General features: G+C 51.6%; 1 protein-coding gene across 4 annotated transcripts in view; it reads left to right on the plus strand.

Annotated features, from left to right (window-relative positions):
* ETS1 (ETS proto-oncogene 1, transcription factor) overlaps window positions 1-18,303 on the plus strand; it is a 64,548-nt gene that overhangs the window by 24,397 nt on the left and 21,848 nt on the right. Inside the window, exon 1 of one of the 4 annotated variants that reach the window (XM_015884072.3) lies at window positions 84-324. The exons of the other annotated variants lie outside the window; for them this stretch is intronic. Within the exon in view, the coding sequence (XP_015739558.1) occupies window positions 243-324 (82 nt within the window). The 5' untranslated portion in view covers window positions 84-242. Of the gene's footprint in view, window positions 1-83; window positions 325-18,303 lie in introns of those variants that run through there. 4 annotated transcript variants of the gene reach the window in all.

Here is an 18,303-nt window from a genome sequence, read left to right on the forward strand (position 1 = left end):
CCCTCCCCGCCGCTGTCACAGCCGCCCCAACGCCCTCCCCTCGGCTCAGCCCGGCCGGGCGGCGGCGGCGGGGGGGGCGAGGCGGAGCGGAGAGGCAGCGAAGGAGCGCGGAAGGAGAAGGGAGAGAGAGCGAGGAAGGAAGGAGGAGGAAGAGGAGGAGGAAGGCGCTTCGGCCGCCGCTGCCCCGGCGCAGCAGCCGCCCCCCAGCTCCTTGTCCCGGTCCCCTCGCTCCGGCCTCAGCCATGAAGGCGGCGGTGGACCTGAAGCCCACCCTGACCATCATCAAGACGGAGAAGGTGGACATCGATCTCTTCCCGTCCCCCGGTGAGCCGCCCGCGTCCCGGGGAATCCTTTCTCGCCTCCTCGAGGGTGGAGGTTTGGGGTGGATGTGCGGTATATGGGGGGGTCCCGTGGGAAGGTTGAGGTTCGGGCTTTGCCCGGCGGGATAAACGCGAAGTTGACTTCGGAGCGCTCTGAACACTTCCCCTCCCTGCCCCGCACAGCGACCGCCGCACCCCGCTCTCCTCTCGGTGCCGGCAGCGCTGCGGGGCGACACGGGATGAACAACGGTGGGATGCGCGATGTGGGATCGGGGCAGCTCCCACGGAGCGGCAGCGAACGGGCGAGGCGGGGCCGCAGCTTTGGCCGTGGGGCGGATCCCCCCCCCCTCCCCGTGGTCCGAGAGCGGCCGGGATGGGGAGCGGGACGGCCCGGCACCGCCTCTTCATCGGGAGAACCCGCGGCTCTGCTTTCCTTAGTTTGATTTTCATCCCTCCCCGAAGAAATGGGGGGGAGGACGGGCTGCTGCAGCGATCCGGGAAGGCAGCAGCGTGTCACCGTCACGAGGCGCGCTTTTTGTTTGTTCTTTTCTGTTAAATTCTATTAGCTCTAAGTTGTGCTGGCTGCACAGAGCTGCCAGTTGAACGTTTCCTATCAGAAGGAGTGCTGGTCTCACAGCGCTGTCTGCCGAGCAGGGCATTACTGGTGCAGAGGCTGCAGGGGCGCAGCTCTGCCTTGTGGCTCCAAGGGAGGGTTAAGCACAGTCCCATTGCTCCCTTTCTCCCCCCAAATATTCCCTCTGTGCTTTGGTACACCGAAGGAAATCAGGTCAGAGCTGTATGTTTGTTTCTTTGCCATTCCATAAGTTTCTGGGGATCACCACCAAGTGATATGATTGGGGATGTGGGTGGGAACCAATTGATACTCAGCGCTCCAGATCAAGGAGGGTGTGTGTGTATGGGATCAGCTGCAGGGAGTTGGGTGTGTGGGGGGACCTGTGTGATCCGTGGGGGACCCAGTCAGGGATCACAGCGGCTTCAGAGCTCCTAACAAAGCTGAGCTCTGTGTGGGCTCTGAAGGGCTTCCAGTCGCTATGGGGATGCTGAGGACAATTTCCAAAGTACCTAAGCAGGTTAAATGAGAAATTCTGGTAGAGCTGAGGTTCTGTTTGTGCCCGTTTCCTACAGCTCTGATTGAAATTACATTTACCCAAGGCTTGTCTGTACACTTCAGGTCACGACTGCTGTCTTGTTGCTTGTAGACGAAACAAATGGGATGGGAAGGAACACCTGGCTCATGGGCACAGGGCTGGGAGGGTTTGTTTGTCTTCCAATCAGACCAAATATCTGTTTAAATTTAAACATCTCCTAGTACGGGTGGCAGCGGGTACTGAGGAGTCTTTGTTGTTCAGGTGTTTGAGCAGCAGATCAATGGAGCTGCCTTTTGCCTCAAGTGAGGACGTGTTGTTTCGTGCTGCCTTCAGTTCGTTTTCTTCAATTAAAGCTCTTCTGCAGCTTATGTCAGCAACCAACTTTTAGCTTTGACCCAAAGTTTAAACTTTGGCAGGAAGAGAGCTGAGAAACACAAACCAAAAAGGTAAAAAAGAGCTGACTCCCTGTCGGTTTCAGCTGCAGTCGCTTCTGTTTTGGTGGCTGCGTTAACGCTGAGCCAGAAAGGTCAATGTTGTCAATTAGCTGGCTTAACCTCATTTCCCCTGCAACTTTTTAGAGAATGCTGAAGCTTTCTTGTGTGCTTGGGACTGACGATGAGAGAGGGAGTGTGGATGCTGCTGCCTTCTGTTTCAGGCATCCAGCAATGCTCCAAATAGGGGATGTCACACTTTCTCTGCTTCAGTCTATTTCAGACCGCTGCCGAGGTCCTGCTTGCTCAGCCCTTGGTATCTTGTGGAATCTGCCATCAAATGTGTCCCGTTGCCCTTTGAAATGGATATGGCCTGGTTGAGATGAGCCACTCATCCCTTTATGTGCCAGCGAGGCAGTAAAGCAGGTTTGCTCTACCGTGTCCATAGGGTTTAATGTTAGACAGAGAGAGCCAAAACAGGCACAGGTTGTGTAAAGTATTTCATGTGCCAGGTGCTGGATGCCCTGTAAAGCTGCAGAGATGCATTGGCTGTGCTACAGCATCCCCTTTTCTCCCCCAAACAAAAACCTGCTCTGACCCACATGCGTAACAGCCTCGGTGTGCAAAAAATGGGATGGGATTTGCACTGTGTCCAAAGGGTTTAAAAATAACTCGAAAGGGATGTGAAGTTCTACAGGGTGTCCAACGCCAAATTCCCTGCTGTTTTCAGCCAGAACATCTGAGTGCGGTGAGGTCAGGAGCCAAAGTACCCCATAGTGGTCTCCTTTAGTATGCAAGTGGTGGGAGGAGGGGGTGTTCATTGTAATGCTATGAAGGAGTGGATGATAACACGGTCTTAGTTGCAAATATGTATCTGATCCACCAATGGGTTGACAGACCGAATTTACCAGCTTTATTATCGTGGATATTTCTAAGTTCATCCACTGAGGGAAGAACCCAAACTAGGCACAAGTCAGTGCTACCTGGAACTGAACGTTGCAACTGGTAAACGCTGCCCTCTGCAAATCAGTTTTGCTTCCTTCAGTTCTGCAGAGCTCTGTTTGGTCTCTGTGGTCAGAGTTTAAAGCAGCCCTGTAGCCTTTGCTGGAAGCTGGCAGTGTGCCACTGGGACTCCCAGTATTGAGAGATAACTGCATTTCTTGCTAACTAAGTTGCAGACCTGCTGCCCCGGGGCTTCCCACAGGGCAGGGTGTGATGTGTAGGCAGAGGTGCTGGGCTTTGCATCCACTCCCTTCTTTCCTCCTTTCCCTCTGGGTGCATCTTGGTGGTGGGCATCTTTCTGCCCAGCATAGAAATAGGAATGGGCTGTGAAATCCTGATAGGACCCATCCATTTGGGCTCTTCCCATATGTACCTGAGGGCCAGCTGTGAGACAGGCATGTATTTCCACTGGCCTGTGTGTGGGTGGCATCCCGGGGGTGATGTTTTATCTGGCAAGAGCCCTTCCCTCTGTTTAATGTTTGGGATTGTGGGAATCAAATGTTGTTTCTGCATTTAGAACAAAATATGAATATATAAGTGAAGAAATTTATAGTTATTAGGTAAAAATCATAGTTATAAAGACCGCAGCTCCTGTCTGTCCAGCTATCTGAAATAAAACTACTTTTGGTGCTGGACAAATAGGACCTGAGTGATAAAAGATCCAAAGAGGATAAGTTAAAATAACGATATAACCGTATAAACTAGCAATAATATATGATTTAACGTTTTTGTTGTATACACTGTAAAACCTACAAGTCATGCCATACCTAAGGATGTGCCTGGAGAGATATGGGAAGGACTGGAATCACCACTCCAGGCTTTTTGTTTAACGACAGTCTCTGGGACAGAATGAAAGAAGCTTAGAAGGAAATCAACATATCAATAAGAGTACCGAGACATCTTGGAAACAAAACCAGCGGGATGGCGACTGACTATCACAAGATAACGCGGGAATCAACAAATGTCGGAACGTAATGCAAATCTCGAGTAAAATTGTAACCTGGAATACCCAATCAAAGGGGAAACAGGAGGGGAAAACATATGGGAGAAAAGGTATAAAAACTGTAACATCATGTCCATAGGTGCTTCTGCCATCAGGGCGCCCGCCATTGCAATCGCGAATAAAAACTGCTTTTTATCAGAGATACCGTCCTGACCAAAAATTATTGAGGATATTTCCAACAGGATGAGTGAGGTTTCTCCTGCTGCGATGGCTGCAGGGAAGCAGACAGCTTCTGCACGGTGCATGTTGGGATGTAGGATTTGCACATGGCTTCCTCTTCCCGGAGCCAGGGCTATCTCTTCTTGTCCTTTGCTTTCACTTTTAGTGCACACAAGTGAGGGAGCTTGTATTTGAGCAAATCTATCTGCTGGGTTCCCTCCTGTGCTGTGCTTTACTGCAGGGAAAGGGCAAAGTGCTTTACAATCCCGAGCATTTCTTCATCACAGCCTTCAGATGAGATCTCAGAAAGCACAAGTTTCCAAACACAAGTCGTTAATTCCCACACAGTCTATGTATGTGTGCAGCAGAATCCCACTCGGGGGAGTCAGACAGGGAGCTGATAGGAATAGAAAGGGGGGGGATCGCTCTTCTTCAGAGATGGGTTTGATGGGTTATCTCTGCACAGCACCCACACGGGGCTGGTCCTTGCAGAGGTGTCAGTTGCCGTTCTTGGCATCTCGGTGATCTCAGGGCAGCGGATAATGCTGGCAATCATCTTCTTAAATGCTTTTGCTTCTACACCCACAGCAAAGGTGAGAGATCCTTTTTGCCTGTAGGTTGCTCTGTGTGGGCACGAGTCATCAGCCGAGGGCGATGCTCAATAAATGAGGGCTTCGGGCTCCCGCAGTATTTTCAGTGTTGATTGTATGAGGTGAGAATTTGAGTTGAAAAAAAGCAATTATCTTTCTATGCGCTTACAAAATGCCCATCACTGTGGTATCCAGCTGGGATGGGGGGACGATAGTTTCGTAGCAGGGAGGGGCTGCCCCTGGCTGTCACCAGTTTGTTCAGTGTCAACTTGTGTCTGCTCGAAGAATAAAGATGTGAAAAGAGCTGGAAAGAGGGCAATCTTTCTGATTGTGATGTTCTGCGCCCTTCCTTCATGGCCTCCTTTGGGGATGCACACCCTGAAGTGCATCCCTGGATATAAAGTGCTTTTAACTTTGGTCCAGAGAGCAGAATTTCCAAGAAAGAGGAGCAGAGCCCCATTACTTCCACGTTTTCATCACGCCGTCCACAAAGCATGTAACAACTGTGCAATTACAGCACAGTTACACGAAGTGGCCTCTAATTTGCCATGTAATTATGGTGTGCTATGCTTTGATGAGCCTTATAAAATGAAGGGATAACACAGTCTCATGCAGGAATAAGCTCCAAAGGGAGCTAAGGGATCTGCTGGCCTGAATGCATGACGGATTGCTGGCAGGCAGTGCCTGTGCTCCCTGGTGGGACACTGGCATGCTGGCTTTTACCAGGGAGATGGCTTTGGAGATATCCATCTGGATTGATCCATCGCATGGCTGAGCTGGGGAAACACCAGGTCCAAGTTTAGGGTTCAAAGGTGTTGATTTCCCTGTCTGGAGATGGAATTCAGGGTGGATGTGGAAATCAGCTGGGAAAGATTGTGCCTGGCAGTCTCTGAGCTCTGCAGACTCAGCCCAAGCAGGCTCCCATTTACCTCTAGCAGTCCAAACCCTGCAGTTAGACCTCGAGGTGGCAGTTGGATGCTGGGGGCAGCTCTGTGTCACCGAGCGGAGTTTTGGTGAGAGCAAATCTATCTCTGGCACATGTAAGAGCAGACTGAATATGGAGTAGGGTTGTAAATGAGCAGGGATGCCACGTGGAGTGACTGCAGTGTGGTGGGATTTGGGGGAAGGAAAAAAACAAACCAATGTGGATTTGTCGCAGACAATTAAAGGGATTCTTTTCCTTTCAGCACCATCAGCTGGCACTTGCATGAGCACATGAGCTGCCTGGAGGCAGCAAATTGCATGACTTAGGGAGATAACTGTTACTACTGTCATTGGAATGAATGGAAAGGATGAAACTGCTGGCATCTCACATTCAGCTCGGGGAAAGACTTTTGTGGGGGTAGGAAGGTGCCAGGGGGCAAACTGAAGCAATGAAATCAGGAACAATGTGCTTTGCTTGAACTCCTGAGAGCAGAGAATGCCCAAACTTTGCACTGTCAAGTTGGAGATCCCAGCACTTTCCTCCAACCTATTTCCTGGCTGTGTGCTCGGGGCTGCTTTATCCATATCAGCACAGTTCCTCTGCAGGCAGGGATGCTCCGATCCAGGAGAAAGCCTCATTGCTGCAGAAGCTGGTGGGACAGATCTGCAGCTGATATAAACGGTGCAGCTGTCACACAGCCAAAAACTGGCCCTGCATCCCCTTTTTTTTTTTAGCCCACGACATAGTTATACATCTGAGCTCTTTTGTTCCTCTTCCGTGACTAAGCTGCTCGCTGCCTTGTGTTTCTTTTTTTCCCCTTCACTGTGTAGTTTATAATCTCCCAACTAGATACAGAAAGCAAATTTGTTTGCAGTGCTGGCCAAGAGGCTCTGGTTACACTGGCATCGAGCCATGCTTACATCTCCAGTCAAAATACTGCTGGTTTAACAATAAATATTTATTGATTCTCCTACAAGCTTCTACATTTTTCCCAGGTGCAGTGGAATTTGGGGGCGGGGGCACTTGAGCCCTGAAGAGGCTTTTGGCTTGAGCTGAAGTGGCTGTTGTTGGGTTTGCTTGGAATTTGCTCCTCCTGATGACAAAACTGGGAGATGGCTGCGGAGATAAGAGCTCTGCTGTGGGCTGGGTGCCTTGCAGGCTGCCTCCGTGCCCCTGGTCTGGAGTTGTGCTCTGTCTGCATCCCAGCTTCCAGGGTTTGTGCCTGTGGCTGCTTCAGGCTCCGGTGGTAATTATGGGAAAATGTGTAAATCTGCAAGACTCTTTATCTGCATGAATATCAACTTGAATGGGGGAGTGGCTCGTGTCCAGTGGGTTCAGTGCTGGGTCCAGAGAGATGGCAAAAGAAACAGTAGTTCTGCTCAGGGGCTCTGCCTTCACATCTAGAACTGCTGGATCTGAGAGCATGTGCTTGTAACGTTAGCAAACTGCAAATGCTTGCATGCAAAACCTGAGCTTCTGCAAGCAGCGTGTGTTCAGATGGCAGCAAAGCTCGCGGTGCTCACATTCAGAAGCGCTCAAAATTGTGCTGCTCTCTTTTTGCATGCAGTGGGTGGCTCAGAGTAACTTTAGGCTTATTTAGCTCTGCGTGGGGAGCAAACCCAGCACTCCTCCTGTCTGCACTGTGAGATGAAACTGTGCATTTTTGTGTGTTGTTTTGTTTTCACCCCTGCTCAACTGGCAGCAGTCTGAGCCTTGGTTTGGTCCTTGGTGACCTGAGCGGCGTCAAGTCGCTGGGACGACGTCTGTCTGGGCACGACCACGCAATACGTTTCCCCCATCACCTCCCTGATCTTGCTGATCATGCACAGTCTTTTGGCACGTCTCGAGCTGCGGTTGCTGCCTGGTGCCCTCTGCTCAGCGCCTTTGTGCACCACGCGCCAGCTTTGCTGTGCATTTACAAGAAGGCAGGATGCTGTGCTGGTCAACCCTGCATCTGCTCTCTGTGGAGCGATGCCCACCAGGAAAATATCCTGCTAGTGCACAGCAGCTTGCACATGCATGGAATAAAGAGCAGCTTTCTATCCCAGAGAGGAAAAGGCACTTTTTCTGTTGCTCCTTTTGGGAGATGTCAGGCTTTGGAGGATACTGGAGATCGCGTGTGGTTTGATGTAGCTGTAGGTGCTGGGCAGTGTGGGGAGGGCTCCGTCACAGCTGTGCTGCTTGCGGATGCCCATGGGCAGCTCTGTGCAGCCAGATGACTTGTAGAGGCCAGGGGCTGAATGGCTGCTTGGAGCTTTAGCCCCAGTCCCTCTGAATCAACTTTTCAGTTTAATGCTGGGTGGAGGGCTTCCCTTTTGCCCAGGATGCCTGATGGAAGCATAGGGCTGACGTAGCAAGACAGCAGCTTTCTGCAGGAAGCACTCAGCTGTGCAGTTCAGTGAGGCAGGGCTCCAGATGTTCCACTTCTCCTGTGATGATGCCAGAAAGAGCAGAGACATCCATCCACCTCAGGTGGATACAGACCCAATGTAATTCAACAAGCATGTGCAGTGGGCTGAGCCATGAGTCGTGCATGGGTTCATGAGGGACTGCTCTCCTATAGGATGTGGTTCTGCTCATATGGGTAAGCTGGGATGGCTGAGGCCGGCTCCTCACCCCAGTGAAGCATTCGGAGCTTGTTAATGAATGAAATGCATTTTCTTCCGTGGAGGGGATTTTAAATTGGCTCCACATGGATTATGTACATTGTCGCACTTTCCCGGAGGGTGATGGCATGATTAGGAATGTGAGTTTGATGAAAGAAGCCAGACACTGAGTCAAAGCTGAGCGCTCCCCCCAATCTGCTCCCCGCCCCGTGCCCCCTCTCCCCCCCATCTCATTTAAAATATTTGACACGATTCCAGGGCATTCTTCAGATGGCTGCTGAGGAGCACGAGAGGAGCAAACCAGCAGGACTTGGCTGTTTGTGCGTCGCAACGCACACTGGGTGCTCAGCCCTAAAACTCTGGGGGTGCTGATCCCAACTTCTGACACCAACAGTGGGCAGGGCAAGGTTTAATGTAGGGAAACTGAGGCACAGGCCACTGGATCCAGACACTGGGAGTGCTCCGAGCTTTGTTTCATGTTGCTTTTTATTTCTTTCCTGTTAGCATCATTTATCACAGTAATCAAAATGTGGCTTTTTGACCCACATGAAGGTTTTTGTTTTATAGGTTGACTGCGTGTGTTTGTGTAAAACCGCTCCGCTTTGGTCAGTGCTCTGGAAGCTGAAAAACAGCAAGATTGCTTTTTTTTTTACCTTTTAGTTTTGAGAAATTGTTTACCAAAAATGTGAACCACCATCAGAAGCGACAGTAAAAGCTGAAAAAGCTAAAAGAAAAGCCACAGTGGAGCACGTGAAGTTCAGGCATGTTTTACACAGCGTTGTGAGAAGCTGTTTCCCAACACAATCCCAAGTGCTTTCTCTTTTAAAACACTCAGGGCCTGTTACGTAGCCTATTGCCTCCCCGGACAGCTTGCTGAGGTCACCAAGTGCGGTTCCTCCTGGTTTGCAGCTGGACAGGAGAAGGACTCCTCCATCCCCACGACATCGCTTGGGATGTTCTCCAGGATGGGATATGGAGAGATCCAGGCTCAGCCTCGCTGTGATGTCCCCACTTCTGGGCTGCTCAGTGCCGCCACAGGGCTGGGAAAGTTTCGCTTTCCAACGTCAGCAATGGGCTTTCAGGGCTGTCACGGTAGCTGTGGCCCAGCGGGGCACTGAGTCACTGGCGCTGTTTTCCATCCCTTTAAGCGGCTCCAGATTTGGAGCTGGCTTGAGACTTGAAAGGCCCCGGCCATGCGTGTGTTCTGCCTTCGAGCTGGATGACTCTCGCGTGTTCCTGCGTTCAAACAGCTCAACCCCGAGCAGCCGTTACCATATGGATCCTATAGAGTGACCCGGCAGAGGGATGGGTTACATCAACAGGGCCAGCAGGGATGGGGAAGTGGGGCTGGGTGAGTCTGAGCTGCTTGGCATCTCTGGGTAGTGTCTGCCTTGGGAGCTGCTGGTCCCGAGTATTCAGTGGATATGCTTGAAAAAAAGGAAGTGTGGGGGGGAAAAAAGAAATGCAGAAGGAAAGCAAAAGGGATGGATAGGGATAATGTGCCTTTAAACAGCTGTGTGTAACCGTGCTTGCTAATGGAGTGACTAATTCCATGCATTGCAAAGCAGCAGTGGAGCCCGCTGCCAAGGCGTGCGCAGGGCCGGAGAGTCATTGCTTCGTGCTCACCGTCCCCTCCCTGCCCTCCTCCCCCCGGGCAATTAATTTACTCATCTGGAGGGCACAGCCCAGCGATCTCTTGACTCAGCAATCAGGGGCCGATGGGAGCCGTGGGAGCAAATTCCAGGCAAGAAACAACCTCATGACTTGTCTCGGAAAAGATTGCTCCAAAAAGATCCCCTTACGGTCATGGAGCTCTCCATGCCTGCGCCTTCGTCAGAGCCCTGACGAGCTTCGTGATTGCCCAACTTTGGGGAGCGGGGCCAGCCTGGGGGAGTTGTTGGAAGTTTCTTGCTTGGAAAAGAGAAGGATTTGCTTGGAAAAAAGAAAGATTTGAGACCGTGGGGCTCTGGAACCAGTGCCTGCTCCCCAGGGCATGGGGGTGTGGGGCCACTTGCCAGGGCAGGGAGCCCAGAGCTTGGCTTTGTGTTGCTTTTTTGGTCATTCATCCCTTTTCTTCCCCACTTCCCAGGGTTTTTAAAACCCTTCCTTTGCCTGCAGGCAATTTGGAATCTTCCTTCGGTGTTTGCTGGCTGCAGGCACCAATTTTACCTTCAAATGGCACCAATGATGACTTATTTATTCATGCTTTTTGGCCTACTTTTTCTTTTTTTCCATACTATGTGCCTATCTTACCAGACCTTTTCCCCAGTGATCATCATCTGAGCCCTGTTCCCTCTGAGAGGAGCACTGGGGTCTGTGCCCTGTGCTTCCCTGTTGCCCAAGAGGATGCTCTGGGGTTTTGAACTAGGTTGCTCTATGTACATTTCAGTTTTGCAGCCTGGCTCCATGGGTGGGAGCCTCGTCAACCCACATCATGGCTCAGGAGCAGTGACCCAGCCCAAAGCTGCAGCATCCCAGGGCTCATTACAATCAGTGGAGGATTCCCAAAGTTCCTGGCAAGGGCTCCTGGCTCCCGAGTAGCCGAACGACACCCCCACTCCCTTCTCCATTTGCATCTCTCCTAACAGCCTCTTGGCCTGAGCAGCCGAATTCAATCAGCCCTTTCACCATCTGCTCCCAGGCACTTCTGCCGGGGAAGGCTCAGGGCCAGCGAGGCTGTAATTCCTTAATAGCTTCCGGATGCTGCACATGGGGTGGATGCGAGGGCTGTGAGCATCTCAGCCTCTCTCCTCCCATCCCTGCAGCTTGTGTGGAGGTTTCCAAATTTGGGCCTTCCTCTGAGCACCCCCAGCCCCCCACCTTATCCCTGCCAGCCCTTTGCTGTCCCATCCGAGGCCAATAGGTGACATAATCCTCATCCTGGCCAGCCCTTGGTGCTGGGATGGAGATGGCTGAAGATAATGGGGCAGCCCAGCATGGTTTTGGCTGCTTTCCCTTGCTCACTCCCACCTTCCTCCTCTTCCCAAGGCTTGTCTGGCCCTACTGCTGCCCTGGTCCCTGGTGGGAATATTCCTAGAAGTTAGAGTTGGAAGAGAAAAGCTTCCTGGGGCCGCTTGGGAAAGCTCTTGCTCTCTTCACTGGGGTTGCTTGATCACCTGGAGGCTTCACAGTGCAGCCTGAATGGTGCAGAGCTCTGAGCACAGTCTGCTTTTCGGGAGCCCTGGTATCTAAAACTGATGAAAAGCATGAAGGAGGTTTAATCTCAGGGCTGTTCTTGTGCTTGGGAAAATCCACTATTTCCTTGTCTGCTTCCAAACAATAACAGCAGAAAGAGAACTGTTCCTGGGATGCTGTTAAATGCAGTCGGTCTGGCAGTCCAGCATGGTCTGCAGAGTTTTGCTTCCCAGGTTATCTCCCAGGGCTGTTTCTGACCTCCATCCTTGGAGGAGCTGAGTGTGGTTCCCTCTCCTCCTACAGCACATGATAAGAAAAGGTCCAGATCTAAAGTGAAGGTCATCAGCTGTATCCATGGCCCCCTTTGGGGGTGATACCAGGTGTGGGGAGGTGAAAACAGTCCACCTGTTGTGTATATCTGTGACCTGCAGGAAGGATATGATACCTTCAGAGCCATCAGTGTGCTTGCAAATGCAAGTCTTCATCAGAAGTACACCCAGTGCTGCAGAGATGTAAATCCATACACAGTGCAGGGGGATGAGAGGTGTACAGATTGCTGTGCTACCTGCTTCTCTTGTCAGCAGCTAGCAGAGCTGGCTATTTGTTCTACAGAGTTAGCAATAACTTTGTTGATTACAATGATTGACTATCTTTGGTTTAATGTAATTTAGAGCAACCAGTGCTGAGATTTACCAGCCGCGTTCCGACCTCCCAACCTTAATCTGGTTGCAAAAGTCTGTGCAATTACTTGTTTGATTTGAAAGAGAAATATGGCCATCTCTCCTCTCCCGCTTTTGGAACTGCAAAGCTGGGCAGCTCAGACTGATGCAAAAGGACAGACCTGGCATCCTCATGTACTGTGATGGAGGCAGAGTAGAATGAGGTGACACAGCAGGATGGGGACCTGGTGGTGACTGTATGCCTTGTCCTCCTCCACGTGTCCTCTGCTTGCTGAGCAGAGCTGAAACACTCTCAACTGCATAGGGAAAAAAAAGAGGCTGATATTAGAAATCAGGCCTTCTGTGGTGAGGCAGCGGCAGTCCTGGTGCAATCCACCAGGGATGTGATACGCCGCGACTTGCACTGTTGCATTGAGCAATGGTTTCTTGAGGGCTTGGCTCTGTGTCTGCCTGGAGCTGCCCTGGAGCTAAGGGTTGGCTGGGGAGGCTGCGGAGGTGGGGTGGGATGGGCAGCAGGCAGGAATCTGCAGCTGCGGAGCGATGTGGCAAGATTCACCCCCAGAGTCTGCTGCCCCGGGCAGCGTGTGTGCTCAGGAGCTGACCTGCTGCTGCCTTCCTCGCTGGCAACTCAGTGTTTTCTGCATCAGTGCATCACATGGAGATGTCCTGTGTTCCAGGGATGTTGTCAGAGGCACCTTCTGCTCATGACCCATGGGCACTTGTTATTGCGTGTGCACTGCCAACATGCTCTCCATTGCAGGTCCAGTCCTTCCTGCTTCAGCAAATGTACTGGTTTATGGAGAGAGAGCTGGTGAGAGGAGGAGAGCAGCTTTGATGTGGAGAGGGATAGTCTGGGGCTGAGCGTCATCCTGGCTGGGGGGCACTTCAGTCTGTGTCCTGCCATGTGGTCCCCACGTGTCTGGCATGACGTGGCATCGATGCAGCCTGCGGGCAAGGGCTGATGCCAGCACACAAGGTTTACACAGAACTTGGGCTGGGCTAATAATCAAGTGGAGGTTGGGGATTTCCTTGGGACAGATTGGAGGGGAAGGAAAAGAAAGGAGGGGCTTGGCTGAGTGGCTGCATGCCTCATCTCATTGTGAGGCCAAGAGAACTCCGGCTGTCTTTTAGGACTGGTCTGGCAGTGGAGTCCCTGCAGCAGGGACATCCATGCAGAACATCTTGATGGGAAGTGTGTTGTGTCATGGTGATGGACAGCACAAATGGCATTTGGGCACAGAGTCATTCTGTGTGACCGCAGATATGCAGTGAAGCCATTTCCAGCTGTGAGGTCATGCATAGCTGCTTACAGAATGTTGGCACAGCACGTTCTTCAGGTGTGCTTGAACAGGCTTGGTGGGTTGGGATCTGTTTGTGGGGTGATGAAAGACCTAAGAATGACCAAAAGTCTCTTTGGCCTATATCCCTGCAGCGGGGGGACAGCCCTGCCAAAATATCTCAGCCTTCCCTTTTCACACTTCCTATCCTGACAGCATCTTCCTCACACAATGTACTGCCGATTAACCTCAACTCTGACTTGCAAAATCACTGCTGGCCATTTTCTGGGAGGCTGTCATGTGAAATGCAGCAGTGCTGTGCATCCTGTAGCAACCAGAGTGAGCGGATGGAGGCAACAGAGCTGGGTTATGTATGGATTTGATCCAACCTGTGTGTGCTCTCGGAGTCCTGAGTAACCATGCTATGGCATGTGGTGCCTGAGCATCCTGCTCCAGGGATGAACCCTCTGTCATGTCACCGCAGCAGAGGTGTCCCAGGTGGCATTACCATGGGGATGAGACCAGCACAAGTTGTGCAGCAGCTTCCTGCAGGGATATGTTGGGTGTATGAGACGAGAGCTACTATTTGTTCCCCAGAGCTCCCAGCCTTGGTTTGCCATGGAAAGGGCTCCTGCAGCTGTGTGAACCTGAAGGGCCATTAAACCTCACAGGGTTTCCAGCCTAACCAGCAGAGAGCGAGGAATTTCAAGAGGCTTCTGGGCCCAGGCGTGAGCCATTCGAATACCTCGGGCAGCCATCCAAGAAGCAAATGAATATCTGGTTGTTTGTTCAGTCAGTATCACTGGGTTTGGGGAGGGTGGTTTTTTTTCCCCCCCTCTCATTGCTGTTGAGCAATTAGAGCTTTGCTGCTGGGGCTCAGGGTGTGAGAAGCTGGGTTTTTGCTGCTTGTTTGCGGAGGAGCATCTCCCTGAGCTCAAGTACTGGTGTGAGGTGGCTGCTACAGGCGTGACCTGGCTTTGCTATTTACACTTGACCTGCTTTCAGCCAGGGCTGGGTGTCCATTACAGGCTTTGTTGTGCCCTTTCTGCTCTTCCATTAGTGTCTGTGTGCCTGTGTGTGGGGATTAGAGCTATTTAGCAAAGCAGTTAGTGGGAATTAGAGTGAATTATCACAGGGGAAGTATTTCCTATAGAAGAGAGCAGTTTCATTGGAGGTAGGGAGCATCCTGCCCTGTGAAGGAGTGTTTGGAGGAAAACCAGCTCATAAATGAGATGCTCATCCCATCATCAGTGGCTCATATGATGTCTATATGGGAAAGCAGGGTGAGAAGGGCCTGGCCACCCATAAAAGAGACTCCCAGCCAGGACACATGGAGGTGCACAATGCTGGTTTTGGTGTCTGCAGCTTGCACCTTTGGGAAGGGCTCACACAAGGTTTCAGCAGCGATGCTCACAGATGTGAAGTGAGAGGAGCCGTTGCAAAGCTGATTCATGGGCTCTTGTTTGCAGGGGGCTTGCTGGGTTAGCAGAGTTGCTGCATCTAAACCACTGAGATCTCGGTGGAAAAACCTTTCTGCTGTCTTCGCTGGCTGCTTTGCATAATTTAGGTGAGTGTCGTTAAATGGTGGCCACATCGAAGCCCAGAGGTGACTATAGGTCCTTGGTGCTCCCTCTGCTCCATCCATGTTCCCCCCAGCAGCTGAGATAAGGAGGGTGCAGTGAAGCCCTGCACCAGGGGAAGCCTGGCTTCCAATTCCATAGCCAATGGGTCCCGTCCTGCCTGCTGAGCTGGGGAAACTTTCTCATCATCGCAACAAGCATTGACTCAAGCCCTGTGGTTTTGCTGAGCTTCAATCCAGGGCTTTCTCTCATGCTTCTCCCCCTTTTCTCCCCCGCAAACGCCAGGGAGGAGCGAGCCCCTGTGAGTGCAGGGGATGCCGCTTTCCCAGGGTCCACATCCAACACCCACAGCGTGAAACTGTGACTGAGGGAATGGAAAGAAGCACGGGCAGCAGGCGGGGTCAGCGTGGTGGTGCTGCTTTTTGGGTGGTGGTGAAGCATCCTCTCACCTGTCAGTGCTGCTGCCTGGTCTATTGCCAAGAGATACGAGCCAAAACCAGCACTGATTGCTCTATTTTCCATGTTCCTCTCTTCTCTTGCTGCAAAGCTGGTCCTGTTCAAAATAAGTCTTGGTGAGATGAAACACAGTGCTATGGTATGTAAGAATGTGATCTATGGGGATATGACCCTGTGGACTAGAGGGACCTTTGTCCCAGGTTTGGCATGGGGTGGTGGCCGGGATGTTCTTATATATTTTGTGGGTTTTTTTGGTGAGCATTTGGAAATGCAGCCCTGGGAGGCTTTGCTGTGAGCACAGGGTGCTGCAGGGCTGTGGGCACGGCTGCCCTGCCCACACACCCCAGAGTAGCTCACACCCTTTACATGATGGGTAACACAGTTTATCCTAAAGCCCAGGGCTGAACAGCAAGAGCATCCTGACAGCCGGTCCCACCCTCCTCTTAACCTTTCCCATTCCCTGCTCCCTGTGATGCTCCAAGTACAAACTCGAGAGAAACCCTTTTATCTGCGTGCAGTGAGGACAAGTTTCCAGGCCCTTTATTTAGTGGGAGAACTCGCCCCCGTGGCACTCTGCATCTCCATAAGAAAGCTGCTGAATGCCGGAAGAAAGCTGGCTTTGTTGTTCTTTTTGCAGCGCTAAGCAGTGCGGGCTTTTGGTTTCCTCTCTTGTTTTTCTCTTCAAACCCCGCTTTCATCTCAGAGTATTTATTTTTCACTACTTGAAGGGGGGGAGAAAAAAAAAAAAAAAAGCTTATTTTTCTTTTTTTAAAATGTATTTATTTAAAATTTAAAATAGCAAATGTCAGTCCCTTTCTTTCGTGCCAGGCCTGGGAGAGAGAAACATGATGAGGTGCTGCGGGAGGGGTACAAATCTCAGTGCCCTCCGTCTCCAGCATCTCCTCGTGCCCGTCCTCCCTCCCCAGTTTCCCCTCTATTCCCTCTTTTTTCCCTTTTCTCCCCTGAGTTTTGCTGCCCTTTTGGTCCAAGGAGCCCTAATTGGAACAGGCCGGCTCCGCTTCTGCTTCCTGCGTGGGAGTGAGAGGCTGCGCTTGTGAAAACAGTTCAAAAGTGCAGACAAATTTTTGCCTAATCCTGCCTAAATAAGTGGGGCTCAGTTGGGGTTATTTGCCCAGGCGTTCCTGCCCCAGTGCTGTGTGGGGGCACCTGGGAAAGGCAAATCTGCCCTAGGGGAAAGGGATCTGGAATGAGAGATGTGGGAGATGGCGCCTCTGCTGTGCCCCATTGGGGAGCGTGGGAAGGGTCTCAGCTCCCGGTCCCCCTCTCTCCAGCCTCCTCTCTTCCTGAGAAAGGTTTCTCAGCTGAACCCTGCCAGCTGGAAGACTTTGGGAATTGTCTTTCAGCCTCCCCATCTCTAACCCTGCCCTGCTTGGCTCCTGGGGTGGAAGAGCCTGTGTGCCGTGTGATGGGTGGTGGTAAGCTCCTTGTGGGATGGAGCGGCTTGGTGGCACAGGGGAAGGTGAGAGAGCAAAAGAGTCCTTGGCTGTCTTCCTAAACCCCTGAGGAGCTCCTCTTGATCCATCACAGGCAAATAGGGCCATGGGGGCAGCACTGGGATGTCTCTGGGGTGGCAGAAGCTGGCATCATGAGCATGGTCCCAGGGGACAAAGCCTCCTTTCTGACCTGGCTGCAGCTGCCTTCCAGCAGAGCCATACATGGGTGCTTATAGGAGCATCTCAGCCAGCTATGGCTGAAGGGCTGAGCTCTTCTGAGACATCTGGGCTGTCATTCATGCAGCTGTTTGTCCCAGAGTGATTATTTCCTTGATTTGACACAATGCCAACTTGCACCTTTTCCTCACTATATCCCATGCAGTCAGTGTGTCCCACATCCTTGTGATGTCAGAACACTGTGGGATTAGTCCCTGTCCCTGGAGGCTTTTTACCTTTGAGAATGGCGTGCTGGGTTCCTGACCTGGTGTGCATCCAGCAGAGCAGGGGCAGGGGGGCTGTGGGGTCAGCTGGCCCTGCTCTGACCCGCTGGGCATCCATCTACACGCAGGCTACTGTGTAAAACAGTGGGGACCAAACAAGGACACACTGAGGCTTTTGATGGGAAACAAAGTGAGTGGCCGAGGGGAGCTTAAAGGGGGCATTGACTCCAAGTGGAAATTAGGGAGAAAAATGACTTTGCTCCTGTCCTCCAGCTTTTTTCTTGACTGCCATTTATTTTGCTTATGCAATCAGATGCTAATGTTTTGACATGCAGCAGAGTCTCTTGCATTTTAAGGTCAAAATCCCTGAAGTTTGTAAATCGTAGTGCTTTAAAAAGATCAGATGCATAGAAATAGTTTATACATGTGGAGCCTGTGGGGAGCAGAATGGGAATTTGTCTGGGAGATGAACTTGGTGATGTTGGCCTCTGTGCATTTCTCACAGTGTCTGTGCCACCATAGAGTAATTAAGGTTGGTAAGGATCCCTTTGGTCCCCAGCCCATCCCACTGTGCCTATGTCTCTTAGTGCCACATCCCCACGGCTCTGGGACACCCCCAGGGATGGTGACCCCCACTCCCTGGTCAGCTGTGCAGTGCAGCAGTGCTCTTCCAGAGAAGAAATTGTTCCTAATATCCAACCTGAACCTCCCCTGGCACAACCTGAGGGCATTATCTCCCATCCCATCACTAGTTATCTGGGATGGTGGCTTTGGTGTGGATCCTCTCATGCTTAAAAGCCATATAGGGATGCAATACTGGCTGTTGGCTATGACAGGATTGCTGCCATCCTTGTGTCCTTCTGAAATCTGGTCCCCAGGGATATGAAGGAGGTGGAGGAAAAACAAACTCTGGGTTTGGGAAGTCTTCAAGCCCCCAGATCTCTCTTTGCTTTGCAGAGCTGCAGCTACTCGCATCAACATCCCTCTGCCTTCCTACCGTGTAAGGCAAATTGCTTATCTCTGCTCTACAGATGCTGGAGATGATGTGGCATAATTTTCCAGAGCGCCTGCAACTCCTGTTAGTGTTTAAAAACCAAACCATCGTACCCTGCCTGGTCTCCCAGGAGGAAAATCAA

Source organism: Coturnix japonica, chromosome 34 (assembly GCF_054131305.1).
Source record: "Coturnix japonica strain WE chromosome 34, WE-NBRP24, whole genome shotgun sequence".
In the NCBI taxonomy this organism is placed as follows: domain Eukaryota; kingdom Metazoa; phylum Chordata; class Aves; order Galliformes; family Phasianidae; genus Coturnix; species Coturnix japonica.